The following is a 15,783-nucleotide window of genomic DNA, read 5'->3' as shown; positions in this document are numbered from 1 at the left end:
TGTGTGTGTGTGTGTGTGTGTGTGTGTGTGTGTGTGTGTGTGTGTTATGTCCCCCATGCTTGTTCCTTGCACAGCTGTGGAGGCCATACCTCATCTTGCTGTAGTTTCATCCATGCTGTTGTTTGAATGGGAAGACAAGGATAACAAAAGGAGACTATACTCAGAGGGGATAAGGAAGAGCAAAGAAAATCCCAAAGATCTGACAGGACAACTAAATAGCAGGAACAAGGAGAGAGGAGATGCAGAGGATGGGGAAGTGCTCCTGAGCATGGGCAGTGTGGGTCAGCAGACACAGAGCACATGGGTGCATGCTGGGCTTGCTGAGCCCAGGACCTAGGAACCACAAGACACTTTAATCAAAGAGAGAATTTTAACCATTTATGTTCTCTGGTTTAGATCCTCCAGACTACAACTCTCATGGAAGTAAATGAAGGGGACAAGACTTAGACATAATATGACACCCCAGGTGTCTGAAACATCCAGTGTCTGACCCACATATCATCTCTTGAAAAACCTAGTAAAGGTGTGTCCCCTTGGGCAAGTTTGGAAATGCTCTCCTGGAAGGGAAGAGTCTGCCAAGTTCCCAGAACCTAGCTTCTGAATCAAACTGCATGACCTCCTGCTGTCTCCGAATCATTCTCTCTCCAACCCACCTTTTGTACACTCAGTTGCTTTTCCTCAGCATCCATTGAGACTATTAGGGAGCAGTATTATGAATCCTGAGAGTTTTCCTATGCTTGAATGTAATAAACATGATTTTGGCTTATCAAAGAAACATCTATTTAAAATATCAGAGGTTATTTCCCCAAATATCAAGTGAATGAACCCAAACCCATCCCGAGCATCATAATCCCCAATGACAAACAGCAGCTGTCAGGTAACAAGGCAGCATCAGTCACCCTTACTATCCCATGATGTGGAGGATGAAATATAGCCTTCATCTTTACACAGACACCTTGCAGGGTTTATGTGCACAACTTTCTTTCCTGCCTGCAACTAGACTTCTGTTAGTTGATTCTGCTATCCCAAGCCTTCTTGAGGACACTGAAGGGATATCCTTTTCATTCTATCAACAAATTACACTGGAAGACTTTGTGATTCAGGGAATTTTACTGAATATAATTTATTTGAGGGGAAAATATCACATATAACACACTATCAATAGCACAGAAATCCTGCACAAATCTCCTTGTATCATCTTCAGTCTGTAAGGTCCCAGCAAGTTTCCCCTGCTTGGCTTCCCCCAAACTTAAGACTCTTATTAGCCAAGAATGATTCTGCAGTATGGTGAGACTTCTCAGCTTTTAAACTCTCCCTTTTGATCACTTGGTTTCCTCTGACACTGCACTGTACTAAGAGTATCTTCTGACCTAAAGTAAAAGCTTCCTAGGAGAATACCTCTTTGTCCAGGACACTGGCAGGCAGAAGATGGATGATTACATTCCCAAGACACAGACATAAAGAAAAGATGTCCTAGTATCCCACAGCTCAAGGGAGTGCAGATCAGCAGGAGTCAGTTCTGGTCAGTAAGTGAGCAGATATAGTGGGGTGGAAGTTCCTTAGAGTCACCACAATGAGGGGTGGCAAAGAGGATGGAGAAAGAAATCAGGAAGGAAGGTGGGAACCCTCAGTTATGAGTACATTCACTTCCCAGATGTGAGCTGCATTCAGAACTCAGGATTCACTTCCTCAGTGAGCCTCAGAGCCCTCTCATAGAACTTCACGGCTTCCTTCATATTCCCTTTCAGTTTGTGAACTAACCCAAGCAAGCTGGTGCTCTCCACAAGGCGAACATTCTGGTTAACACGACTTTCGGCCAAATCCCCCAAAGCTATCAGTAGTCTCCTCCAGACAAAGTTTTTTTCTTTCAGTTTAAGACCTTTTAGGAACTGGGTGATCGCTTCTTTTTCAGAATGCCAATGGAAGTATTGGTAATGGCCATAGCGTAAATGAATATCCTGCTCTATGTGAGACTCAAGATTCCTATTCAGTTCCTTCATGTTCAGCGCCTTCTGGAAATTTGCCTCTGCTTCTTGATGTTGGCCAATTTCTGCCTGTACTTCAGCCATGGATACATAAGCCATCTCAAATATGGGCCTGATTTTCACAGTCTCTTGAAATTCAAAAATGGCCTGTTGTGCCGCCTGCCATCTGGCCTGCTCATTCATGGATGTCCTCAGTTGCATCACTTGATGATGGTAGTAGAGCCCTAGTTGGTAATGCAGGTAGCCAGAGGCAGGTGACACCTGCAAGGCCCTGTGTAGCAGATTGAGAGCCTTGTCTAGGCAGCCTTTCCTTCCGTAATAATGGGCTACACACCAAAAGATATAGTGTTGGCAGGATGTGTTACTGAGGGCTTCTTCAATGTGTGTTTCTGCTTCAGCTGCTAATCCTACCTCCTGAAGTTTCAGGGCAAGATACACTTTAATATGTGGATCTTCTGGATTTAACCTGACAGCCTTCCTTAGGGGAATAAGAGAGATATTCTTGTAATCCAAGTCTAAGTGATAGGCTGCAACTGCGTAGCCAATGTTGTATTCAGGGTTTTCAGGATCCTCTCTCAGAGCCAATTGAAAGCAGGCCATGGCTCGTTTATAATTCTGTCCTCCACACTTCAGCAAGGTCCAGGCTTTTTCATATTCTATCTCGGTACACTCCGTACTATAGCGGTAGGGACTACCCAATTCCTTGCATGTGTTCTCCACCTTGTCCAGGTAGGTCTGAGTTTCTGCCAACATGCCCATGTGGTAATGCACCCAGGCACAGTTGCTCCAGGTCACCAGGTTTCTCTTGCCTAACTGCTCTCCTTGGATCAAGGCTTCGGCTTCTTTCAAGCTCTGCAGGGCTTCCTCATACTGGCCTTTCAGGTGTTTCACATAGGCCCAGAGGTTGAGCATCCCCACTTGGTTTTTGATGTCTAGAAACCTAAGATCCTCAGTGATCCTCATTTCCAAATCAGGTATGTCAAGGTCTTTGAAAAGCAGCTCCCATGTGAAGTGACATCTCAGCTGATACAGATTCTTCTTGACCTGATCACTGCCAGCATTCTCTCTGTGAGAAGGAAGCAGGTGATTGGTTGACAATTAATTCCAAGCTAAACACATTTCACAACATTCTTGCTTTTTTCCTGAAAGTATGACATTTTTTTCCCTTTAGAATTTCTTGATTATTTTAAATCAATTTCTCATCTGCATTTATTTGTACTGCCAGAGACTTCTTGTACATGCATGTACATGTACCTGTACTTACAATCTCAGGTGGTAAGTTAATCTTTTCAGTCAAGACTGGACATTGCCACACAGATACAGGCACATGAACATACATGTCAGAGTCCTTATCTGAGGTTTGGAACTCTAAAATTCTATTCCCATTTTCCTTATGTCTTTGAGGACTATGTGTACAAATTTATGCCACCTGAGCTGACAATGACAGGACCTGTCTGTGTGGTAAACACTGACTGTGGAGAAGTCACTGGGGGTCTGCCTATTTCATCTCAGACACAAACAAGCAGCTGTTCTCCATGGGCTGATGCAGAACTAATGGACATGCTCTCTGCCTTGTGACACTGGGGTTATGACTCTTCTCTAGAACTTTTATCTTTGGATGATGTAGCTGGGGAACTTCTGGAGAATAAGTCAACTTTGCTCTCCCCACCTATGGTTACAAAGAATCCCTTTATTTTAAAGATGCTTATACAACTTCATGCCTTTTCTTGTTTCCCAATAGAGCAGTACAAGTAGTTCCAAACTATGTATCACTCCTGTCTCAGAGAACCACCTATAGAATCTAGTCACTTAGCTTCAGGGTAGTAACCCAAAAGCAAGCAGCTTGGAGACCAATCTGTGCTCAGAAGGCAAAAAGGCCCTTGGTCCTGTTGGTAGCTGTCTCTGCCAGAGACCAGAAATGCCATAGTGCTTAAACCAGCGGTCTTCACTTTTCACCTGGCCATGCCAAGAATAGTAGAATACAGGTGTGCTGTGCACTTAGGTCTTACCCTTAGCTGAGCACACTAGCATTGTGCCCATAAGGGTAGGCTAATGGAAACAGTCAGCCATCTAGACATCTCATGGATGAGTCAATTGGTCAGGCTTGCTCACCCATACCTCATGCCTCCATCCATGAATATTATGAACAATGCACTAGCGACCAATGACAACCCCTCTCTTCCAGGTCCCAATTTTACTAGACCATAGTGGTTTCAACCTTCCTAATCGCTGTAGCCATTTAAAACAGGTAAGCAACTTGTGGTGACTGCCAAACTTGAAATTATTTCATTGCCACTTCCCAACTGTAATTTTGCTACTGTTATGAATCATAATATAAATATCTTATATGTGTCTCCCAGATGGATGGTAGCACATAATTGAGAACTGCTGTACAAAAGGAACTTTGTCTTCTTTCTTTCAGTGAAGTTCCCAATTATAATCCCACAATAAATCTTTCAGAAACCACCTACTGTGGAGCATTAACATCAGTTTTCTATACAGTAAGAATGGAACATAAAACCACCATTGACTCCTTGGAAGCTTTGTGTGACTCTGAGTCCTGAATTAAAATTCACCTTTGTCTAGAAACCTTCTGTCCAACTCAAACCCTCTTTCTTTTCATTTGACAAGTTTTCAATGCAGAACTTCCCTAAACATTATTGACTAGAGGACCATGTAGTGCATGGAACAGGAAAAGGACCATGACTGAAATGATGTGATGTTTGGTCAGCATAGTGTTTTCCTCCTTTACCTCTGAAGAGTATAGATTCATGGAAAGCTTCCCAGTCAGTGCAAAACTCAGCTTTCTCCTTCATTGGGTTTTTCACTATGTACATCTTACACAAGTACAGTAGGAGAACAAGTGAGGAAACTGAGGTGGTTGCAATGACACATGGACAACTGTCATTCTTCCCCTTAATGATCTAAGCAGTGGAACTGACATTCATCAGCTGATGTAGCCTCCTTCTTGACCACTGCCTCCAGTTCCTACTACCCTGGACAGGCACACCTCTAGCCTTAGAATTTTTAGCCTTTGGCAATTGTCAACTTTGTCTCTATCACTGTAATCAGTCATTCAAGAATGGTAATGGAAGTGTGAAATGACACACAAAAGGTTGAATGTGTAGAAATCAGTCACTGCACCAGAGAAGGTGAGACGAAGTTGGAGAAGGTCCATTTTGCCCAAGGGATGCATGAAAGTTGTGCATAAATAATGAACACAGAAAAGTGTACAATCATCTAAAAGAAATTAAAATAGAAAGTCATGGAATGATAATTTGTATTAATGAGGCAGAGTAGCATTCATATTGCTCACCAAAGGCCCTTGAAGGGAAAGCTGTTACCTCCTAGACTATGGGAGAAGATCTGCAACTCGATGGAGACCTGCCCATGTCTCCTCCATTAAGAGCTATTCATGTTGGGGAGGTCCTTGATCTGGCTAATGATCTGCCCTGGAAAGGCAAGTTTACCTTCATCCACACTGAAGAGATAGGAGGAATACTTCTCCCTTCAGTGAGGTAATGAATTTTCTTTCCCAGAGTGTCTTCTCCCTGTAGTGCAATGCCTAGCAGCTGCCATGAATTTGGGCTGAGACTGCCTGCCTTCTGAGCCCTGACCTGGAAAGGTAGGATTATTCTGCCCATCCCCCATACTTGTCCTTTCTTTCTCCTCTAAAGCTCCCCTCCCAGCAATGTGTCTGCTTATATAACCTGTTGCTGTCCTTCAAGAAGGCTCAACACAATATTCATGCGTATCCCACACCCCTGTTCTTCTCTATTCTCCTATTCTGAGCGTCTACTGAGATTGACAACTTGCTTGCCCTGGGGCTTGCCATGAAAATTGTAATAAATTATCCTGGAACTCTCTTTTCAGTTCATTTCTAAGTTCTTTTAAAAGGCAACTAAGCACCCTAAGAGGACACCCAGTCTTCACCTTATCACTAAGATAATACAACTACCCAAAGAACCACAGATTCAATCAAATCCCTATTCTGAGGCACATGAGTGTTTTTCAATGAAGCTTTAAATCTCAAATTGTATTAAATGTCCCAAGATGCTACAATCATAAAAGTGATTTTTGAAAACATAGAATTAGACTCACTATAGTCTAAAACAATCAACATATTTTTGTGCTAGCAAGAGTACTCCAGTAAGAGAAAAAGGACATATATAACATGGGGATTTAATTATATAAAGACCCAAGGGGCAAACACTGAATGCATGGCTGAGCCCTTCTGTCTAGGCTGCCACAGGAAAAAAAATAACTATGTACACAGAGGCTTACACAACAGAACTTTGCTACTTGTAACTTAGCAAATTATAAATCTCAGATTAAATTGCCTGCCTATGTATTACCTCACCTAGTAGGTATTTCTTCTTGACTTGCAGATGGCCATATGCTGTTCCATGGTCAGGATGTCTTTCCTGTCTGAGCCATGACTTTGAGTGTGTTTGTGTGTGTGTGTATGTGTGCATGTGTGTGCGCATGTGCGATCGCCTGTGTTTGCATGCATGTGTTCATGTGCTTGCATGTGTCTGTTTGTGTGTGCATGTGTGTGAGTTTGCAAGTGTGTGCTTCTGTGTGCACCTGTGCACACGCACCTATGTGTGTTCATATGTATGTGAGTGTGTGTTTGTGCATGGCGTATGTGTGTGCCTGTGTGTGTTTGTGGGAGTGTGGGGGTGTGGAGGGTGTATTTATAAGGGGTGCCAATGTCAAGGCATGCATACTAAGGTCAGAGGACAGCATTAGGCACTCATCTTTACCAGCTTGTGTCTGGAGAAGGAAAGCCAAGGGTTCCCTCTCTTCTCTCAGCAAAACACAGAGATTGTAATCCTCATGCTTGCTTGCCAAGCCCTTAACCCTCTCAACCCTCTGAGCTGCACCATTTGATGTCTCCAAGGGACGTAAGTGTGATGCTCATTCCCTCCTTTCTTATGGCATTTCAGATCTTAAGAAAAGTGGCTTGACATTGGGGACTACAAAGAGAGCAGCATCAATGACCATGAAGGAAGCCAGTTTGCAGAGAAAACCTGTATCCCTTCTTTTCCTAGGCATCAAGGAATGGACAGAGGATACTCATAGTGCCCTTGATGTACCAACCTGGAGAAGAGACAGGGCTGTTTGCTCATGCCCTGTAAATGGTCATGTGGAATGTCATTTTGTGTGCTGTGAAATGTGTGTTTCTCTGATTGGTTGATAAATAAAATGCTGATTAGCCAGTAGCCAGGCAGGAAGTACAGGATAGATAAGCAGACAAGGAGAATGCTGGAAAGAGGAAGGCTGAGTCAGAAATCACCAGCCAGACACAGAGGAAGCATGTTGACAAGACAAAACTGAGAAAAGCTACCAAGCCAAGTGGCTAAAAATAGGTAAGAATTGTGGGTTAATTTGAATGTAAGAGCTAGTCAGTAATAAGCCTGAGCTAATGGCCAAGCAGCTAGTTATAAATAATATTAAGCCTCTGTGTGATTATTTTATTTAAGGCTGCAGGAGAGTGGGTGAGAGAATTGTCCCGACTGTGGGTCAGGTGGGACACAGGAAACTCCTGACTGCAATGAGGCTCATGGCTCAGTGCAGCATGAATCTTAAAACTTCTTATTAATAAAAACAAACCAGAGCCAGGTATTGGGGTGAACCCTGAACGATCAGAGATATAGAACAAGCCACAGCCACCTCACCTTGCCAATTCCTCAGCTGATCATGTTTCCTCAGACTGAAGCCTCTGAGAACTCATCTAAATATATGTCAGCTGAACGGCTGCTCAAAAGCCTAAAAGCTTAACCAGCTCTAGTTCCTGATTTTCGTGCCTTATATACCTTTCTTCTTTCTGACATCACTTCCTGGGATTAAAGGTGTGAGTCACCATGCCTGGCTGTTTCCAGTGTGGCTTTGAACTCACAGAGATCCAGATGAATCTCTGCCTCCCAAGTGATAGGATTAAAGGCATTTGTGCCACCTTTTTCTGGCCTCTATGTCTATCTAGTGGCTGTTCTGTCTTCTTTCCCTAGATAAGTTTATTAGGTTGCACAGTATATTAGGGATCACAATATATCACCACAGCCCAGTGCACTTTGAGCTTATCCCTCTGCTCAGTAGTCCCTTCTGATTTTCCAGAGTGCTGTTTTGTAGTGAAATGTGTCTATCTTTATTACTAATCATGTGGCCCTGGTCCAGTTCATTGATGTTGGACACAAATACTTGGATATTTCAAAGGTGCACCAGGGAAGGTTTCCCTATTGTGACTAGACTCAGGTCTTTACCTGTAATACTTGAAGAGCCAGACTAGGAAGAGACAAAGGCATAAGAAGTTTCTGTCCTCTCAGTCTCAGTCTCTGTCTCTTTCTCTCTGTCTCTCTGAAATAATCAAATGCATGGTTATTTCTTCTTTTATAGTGCACTTAGAAAAGATGGAGTGATTTCTGTAGGCAGATTAATCGTGACCGATTAATTAATTTAAAAAATCCTTCTTTTCTTTGCTTTGCTTTCCCTGCCTAAAGCAGTGCACAGTGAATTGGAGATTGTGCCCACACCTTATGGGAAATAAAGGCATTGGCAGGAGAGCTAAAATCACCTGAAATCTGAACACCAGCTGTCCAGGAAGATCTGCCTAGATGGGAGTTCACAAGGATCCTGCTGAGAACCTGTGCCCCAAGGAGGAGGCACATGAACTTGTGCATAAGTCTTTGAAGCAGGAAAGCTGAGCAGCACACAGGCAACAGCCATTTGTGTGGACAACCTGGACAGAGAGCAGCCAGGATTCCCCAGCACTTGGTTTCTCAGGATCCCCTATGAAGTTGGAGATCTCCAGCCTTTCTCATTCTGCAGGAAAGCCTTTGCAAACCAAATACTTAAGCACCTGGGTCACTGATTCTATGATAATGACCATCACTTGACAGGTCCTATAGCTTTCTACATTCTACTTACTTTGGCTCTATATATTTCTATCACTGTGAACTCTGTATTCTATTTCATCATTCCCCAACAGCTCTCAGCCTCCTCCATATTCATGTACTACAGATAGTCCTATGTATAAAGTTAGAAGAATAATCCCCCAAGTCAAGAGATACTCACTTTGGCAGAGTCAGTGCAAACACCTCCACTGACTGGCACTTTTAATCTGAATAGCAATTTCAAACATAAAAACCCAGGGCCATTCAATGAATAAGACTCCACCTGGTGCCTAGTATTTCTTGAATATATATAGTATATGTTGCATATACAGACAATATATATATATGTTATATATATTCACACAGAAACCTTGAACAGCATCTCATGAAGTCCTTTGGGGATCTGACGGGTTATTCCTAAGGACAATGAAGGAGTGGGTCAGGGAATTGGTAGAAGGACACTCTAAGCAGCTGCTCTCTTTGAGGGCTAAGTAGGTAGAGTGGTAACTTGTCCATTCCCGAAGTTCTCCTTAGTAACTGTCTCTCTCTGTGAGATGAGCATGCTAAAGTCTGCCCAGGTGTTTCCAACTTCATGCTTGAGACAGCCTTAAAACTAAAGCCAGCTTTCTGTCACCCATCCAGCCCCTGCCAACAGCACACCCATTAAACAGAGTCCCTGGACACTCAGGGCAATTATCATCCTTGTTCCCTTTTCAGAAGTAGAAAGAGAAGGCAGAAGACAGAACAAAGTCAGACCAGACCACAAGCAAATGTCTGTGTCCTGTATTCACTCAAACTGCAGAGCAGGGAAATCCTTACCCCATGGTTGCTGTGAAGGTGGCAGCAGTTCTCTGGGTTCTCACCAGGACAGGCTCCTCAGAATCCTGTCTTCTAACTCTGCTGTCTTGTGGACTTGCACACCAACTGGACTCTCAGAGAAGGGCTGGGAGACAGCTCTGTGAGCTGTGGTGTGTGTGTGTGTCCTTTTATAGTCACAGTAGGAACCTGAAAGAGAAAGTGAAACTAAAGCCTGCAGGTTTCTCCTCAGGGAAACTGAGGGCAAACAGGTGTGGGCCTTCCTCTCTCTCCTCTGATCCAAAGGGAAGAGGGAATCTGAAACAGAGTCACATGTCAGTTCCATTCAACTATCAAGAGAGAGATATCCCTGGCACCATGTCATGCTATTAGGATTTTAATGGAGGTGATGTGGAAATAAAGACCTAGCCTGGCATCTCCATAAACACCATTGTTACTTAGTCAAAAGAACTGCAGTTCTTCACTGTCTGCTTGGAACTGAACCACACTCATGGATTTGATGGCATGGCAAAGGGGAATTTTGGGGATGGAAGAGTCCATCTGCAGTTGATATCCCCTGCAATCTGGAAGGGGTACATCCCAGCTGGTTTGGTGTGTGGCTGTCCTCAGGAACTACTGCAGGTGTGATCATTCAAGTCCTCTTCCCTCTGCAGAGCTTCCCAGTCTCCCTGAGGCTTTAGTAGTTTGCCCTTCATTAACTAGGCCAATTTTCCAGAACCTACAATGGAGTCTTGCTTTCTGTTACCTTCTACTGAGGTGTCTGTTTGTAAAGGTCTCTTGCTAACAGTCACAGTTGAATAAACAAGAGCCAAGCATAGAATCTCTAGAGAATGCTTTACTCACAGCCTTGATGCTCTCCTATGCTAAAGGCTGAGACCAGTGTAGGAACTGCAGAAGGTGGGGCTCAGATGGGTCCAGACCAAGGTCAAGTCCGTTAGTCTGTTGTCTTGCGCACTTGGTAACCTACTTTCACAGCCCTATTGAATGGTAGTTTACCCTGGCCATTCATTGCTTTGTCCCCAATTAGAGCTCATCCTTCACTCCTCTAAATATTAAAAAAAAAAAAAATCATTATAAGGTACTTAAATGTCTAACTCCATCTCCTTGATAGAATGATAAACTCTCCTGAAAGTTTCCCTGACCAGAGAGTTTTATCCCTAAAATTCAATCAGCTGTCAATAGCAGTTGATAGGGGCTCCTTGACCACTTTCCCAGTGAAGTTTAATTATGAAGAAGATATTTCTGTGTGGTGTTAGGTGTGTGACACAGAATTTAAATGCTTTTTATAAAGTCCTCCTTTAGGATCAGTCACGAGAATCCTTGGTGTAGAGAGAAATAAATTTAGAGGGTTGTACTGTGACCTTCACAATATGTCATGACATATTAGCTGAGTGACGTGGCAGTATATGACAGGTGACAACTAGTGTTTGACAAGTCCACCAGATGTGTATGTCCCTAATGGGGAGTCTTACCAGGCAAAGCCGTGGGTTCACTGGCAGTTGAAACCAGTTCCTTTCTCTTTGTAACTTTCACAGATTCCATGGGTATTCATCCCTAATAAGAACAGCTGTGCGGTGCTTTCCATGGTGCTTTGGTAGTGTGTTTTACATTTCTGCACACACATTTAGCTGTGGACCTGTTTAAGCTGTATACCTCTGATGAACTGAAATATTACCAGAGTATTTTTCTCTATTGACACAGGAAAGTAACAATGCTCTGTATCCATGACAGTTTTTAACTCATGGTGCAAGACCTTAGAAGAAGTCCAAAATAGACTAAGCTGCCCCTATGGAGAATACACAAAGACTAATTCCCAGTGTCAATTATTGCTACATTAAGGCCATGATGTTTATATCAATACATAGTCTGTACCCTGATCACACACGCTGTAGCCAATGGTTTAATATCTGAGACTCCTCACCAACTTAGAGCTTAGTGCATGGGTCAATGTGACATTACTATCCTAAAAGAAGCTACGTGACTTATATGTGTTGTGAGAATGGGTGGGGCCCTGAAAATGTAACTAACACTTGTCCAGAATTTGGTTGTGGAGTGGCAGCAGCGATGTAGTGAAAGATGACCCTCTAGAGCTATGTGACAGCTGCTGCAGAATGTGAGTAAAGTGTGTGTGTGTGTGTGTGTGTGTGTGTGTGTGTGTGTGTGTGTGCTGAGTGAGAGTGATGAACATTCATGAGAAAAGTGTGAGACACTGAATGGGAGAAAGAGTGAGTGAATAATCTGTCAGAAGTCTGTGTGTGAGTGAGTGTGAGAGAGAGGTGTGTGAAGGAGCTGGTGCTATGTAGAGGAGCTGTGCCTAGGAACTGTGTAAAGGGCTGTCTGGGGAGAGAGCTGTATAAATGAGATGTTCAGCTGTGGCTGTGTGGAGATTTGTAACTGTGTGGAGACAAGGAAGATGAAGCTGTGTAGAAAAGAGATGTAGAAAAGAAATGTGTGAAAAGAGAGATGAGTAGCCATGTGAAATATGTATGCATGTAAAGACATTGGCTGTGTGCGGTATTGTGGAGATTTGTAGCAGTGTGGAAACAGAAAGAGTCAGAGACCATTTCTTAAGAAGAAGTAAAAGAGAAAGATATCATCAGAAGGCATGTGTGTTTCCTTATTTCACCAGTCATAGATATATTAAAATTTATTCCTATTTACCCTCAGATTTTAAAAAAAGTTTTCTATCCATCACTACAGTGAGGCATTCCGTTTGTTTGTGTTTTTTGAGACAGGGTTTGTCTGTGTAGCTTTGCATTTTTCCTGGATCTCATGCTGTAGACCAGGCTGGCCTTGATTTCACAAAGATCTGCCTGCCTCTGCCTCCCAGTGCTGGGATTAAAGGCTAGTGCCACCAAAACCTGGAAGAGGCATGCCTTTTATTATGCTGAGAGGATTGGGGAAGCTGGTCTTTAGTGGGTAGGTGTTCCAGCTTTGACCTGCTGTGGATATTGTTCTATATAAATAAAACACTGATGGCCAATGACCAGGCAGGAAGTAGGTGGGACAAGGAGAGAGGAGAATTCTGGGAAGCGGAAGGCTGAGGGGAGAGACACTGCAGCCACTGCCAGGACAAGCAGCATGTGAAGACGCCGGTAAGCCACCAGCTACGTGGCAAGGTATAGATTTATAAAAATGGGTTAATTTAAGATAAAAGAACAGTTAGCAAGAAGTCTGCCACGGCCATACAGTTTATAAGTGATATAAGCGTCTGAGTGATTATTTTATAAGTGGATTATGGGACTGCGGGGCTTGGGGAACCTGGAGAGAAGCCCTCCAGCAACAGAAAATAGTGGCCAAACACAACTACCAGCTGTCGAGTTGAGCTAATGACCTTAAGACTGAATTTATAACTTACTTTTGTTTATGATTCTATTTAATCAGAGCCAAAAAAACCCTAGCTACCCCCCCCCCCCCCCCCCCCCCCCCCCCCCCCCCCCCACTCTCTCACCTAACCAGACCCCCCCCAATCACAAACACACAAGCTGTCAAAAAAAAACAAAAAAAAAAAAAAAAAAAAAAAAGACACAAAATCTCTGAACGAGGTTCCTTAGACTTACTAGTGTCTGACTTGAGCTGTCTGCTCATCCAGACAGGCACTGATCCAATACATACAGCTTTTGTCTGTTGTGCATAATTTGATGCTTCGTGCATGGTTTTTTTTTTTTTTTTGTTTTTTTTTTTTTTTGCTTACAGGCAGAGCAATAGCAGGCGGGGCGTGGTGCACACCTTAATCAGCACGAGAGGTAGTAGATTTGTAGTCAAGGAAAGAGCAAGAAACAAAAAAAAGAAATGGACTGTACATACAGGTAGTGACAAGGCAGTCATGTGTTTGGGTTTACAACCAATGAGAAGGCAGAACAGAAAGTCTATATAAAGACAAACACACAGGAAGTAGGCCCCTTTCGGAGAGGACTCTTGGCTTAAGAGGCTAGCTGCAGCAGGCGGTAAGGCTCTTAGTTCTGATCTCTTGGCTTTCTTCTTTGCATTGGTTCTGTGTTTCTTATATAATAAGATGGTTGGTTACATTTACAAGTTACTCCGGCCTCTGCCTTACAGGCAGCTACTCAGAAGCATGTTGAGCTCAGGACATGTTCTATTTCCTCTAAGCTACTCCATGTTGTAGGTTTTTCAGGCTGTCCATTGCTAAAGGAGACTCCATTTTAAGCTAGATTATTTTAAATTAAATCTTTGATCATGAAACATAAGTTACTATTTTTCTTTAACATTTGTGCTGTATTTTCAAAAATGTGAAACAGAAAAGAACAGGAAGGTTTTCATTTTTCAATCCTTAACATCATAGAGTGAATGTTGTCTGCTCACAGTCTACTACTAATTATCCTTATTATCATTTCAGCTCCACAGAATTATGCCACAGTGGGTAGAATGCTGCTTGTCAGGAAACATTCCTAATAACTAGGTCAGCTTCTAAAACATCATTGACTCATGTTTGGGGTAAAAGACAGACAATGCTCTGTGTACATGCATGTGAAAGCCCATCATGTTTGAGCACAATACTTCCATGGAAATATATTGGACTATTTCATTTTTCAAATCATTACAGTCCATGGCAAGCAGAGGACCAAAAGGGATTCTTCCCCTACTCCTCTAATGTGGCATTGGTGACACTGCTGTGCGGTTCAAGAACAGGCTGGTATTTCACATCTTCCCCCTTGTAATAAACAGAACAATTTATGATGCTGGCCAAAGAGTTTTAGGAAGAGAAGAAACAAATAGCTAACTGTATGTGGTGCATCTGCCTACAACCATGTATTTTTGATTGTGTGTGTGTGTGTGTGTGTGTGTGTGTGTGTGTGTAGGAGTGTATGTTGTTTATGTTTGTAGAAAGCACAAAGAAGAGAAAAATAGGAATGGGAAAATAAAGGAACCTTCAGGAAATGATGTGTTAGCATAGGCTATCAGACCCATTCCAGTTACCCAAAGCAACTGCATAAGACTGAACTTTTGTGAAAGGCCATGTCACCTCTGCTAGCTGCAATATTCCTGGCTCATTAGTGAGTGATTGGAATGGGCTGGCAGATTTAAAAATACTCACTGCATGTTAGAATCATTAGAGAACATCTAAATGAATTGTGCTCAGGCTCTTGGATAGCCCAAATGAACACACCCCAGAATCAGATTTAATATCAGTTTTAAAACAGTCAATCAAGCCAGGTGGTGGTGGCACATGCCTATGGACACAGAACTTAAGAGGCAGAGGCAGGCAGATCTCTGTGAGTTTGAGGCCAGACTGCTCTACAGAGTGAGTTGCAGGACAGCCAGAAAGAAATTCACAAAGAAATACTGTCTGAGAAAAATCAATCAATCAATCAATCAATCAATCAATCAAACAAGTCAGAATTCTCAGGTGATTATGAATTATAGCTCGGTTTGAACCAGAGACCAAAGGTTCCTAGGCATCCTCTATCAATTTGAAATTTATTGGCTTTTGATCTGAGACTCAGCTGAGGCTCCAGGCCATCTTTCAGGGTATGGTGAGGGGCCCCAGGTGCAGTATCCTTTTTACATTGTACCTATTGTTCTTGCTGACTCTCTAGAGAAGAAGATGGCCACTGTCTTCCTAATGCACAGGAAGACATGGGAAAAGAATGCGATTATGTGTGCTCTATTCACAGGAGGGTGCAGACAGATGTTAACACATGTCTCCTGACATGGTATAAATATGCAGCATTATGGAAGGTGTTCCATACAAAATACCTATGACTTGTTCAAAGCCATCACTGTTCTTTTAAAATCTGTTATCTTAAACCTACACAGAGTAGGTCTTAGTGACCTGGCTGCCTATGACTTTAGGAACAAATCCAGTAGCAGGAGGTCACTGCCCACTCCATCCCCAGCTTGATATCAGTGTTCTGGTCCTTCTGTCATATTCACATGCACTGGAGACATTGCTATGGTGATATTTTATTTGTACTGAAATGTAATTTTAATTTTATGTTAATAAAGTTGCCTGGATCAGAGCTATTAGAGCATAGCAAGAGGTGGTGGTTAGAAGAGCTAGGTAGATTTTTGTGTGTTCAGATACAGTCAGTATTGAGACATATGCCTTTGAGACCTGGAGGGCGGTA

At 42.8% G+C, this 15,783-nt stretch overlaps 1 protein-coding gene across 1 annotated transcript; it reads right to left on the bottom strand.

Moving 5' to 3' along the window:
- Positions 1-1,074: 1,074 nt before the first annotated feature.
- Positions 1,075-11,528, bottom strand: LOC114684563 (interferon-induced protein with tetratricopeptide repeats 1-like). The gene is made up of 2 exons (XM_028859096.2): positions 9,698-11,528; positions 1,075-3,051 (listed from the first exon to the last, which is right to left on the bottom strand). Exons 1-2 carry the CDS (start codon positions 9,700-9,702, stop codon positions 1,668-1,670), a joined length of 1,389 nt encoding a protein of 462 aa, XP_028714929.1. The 5' UTR covers positions 9,703-11,528; the 3' UTR covers positions 1,075-1,667.
- Positions 11,529-15,783: the final 4,255 nt, after the last annotated feature.

The sequence above is a fragment of the Peromyscus leucopus genome, chromosome 1, assembly GCF_004664715.2.
Source record: "Peromyscus leucopus breed LL Stock chromosome 1, UCI_PerLeu_2.1, whole genome shotgun sequence".
NCBI classification, from domain to species: Eukaryota; Metazoa; Chordata; class Mammalia; order Rodentia; family Cricetidae; genus Peromyscus; species Peromyscus leucopus.
This window is presented reverse-complemented; position numbering and strand designations above follow the sequence as displayed.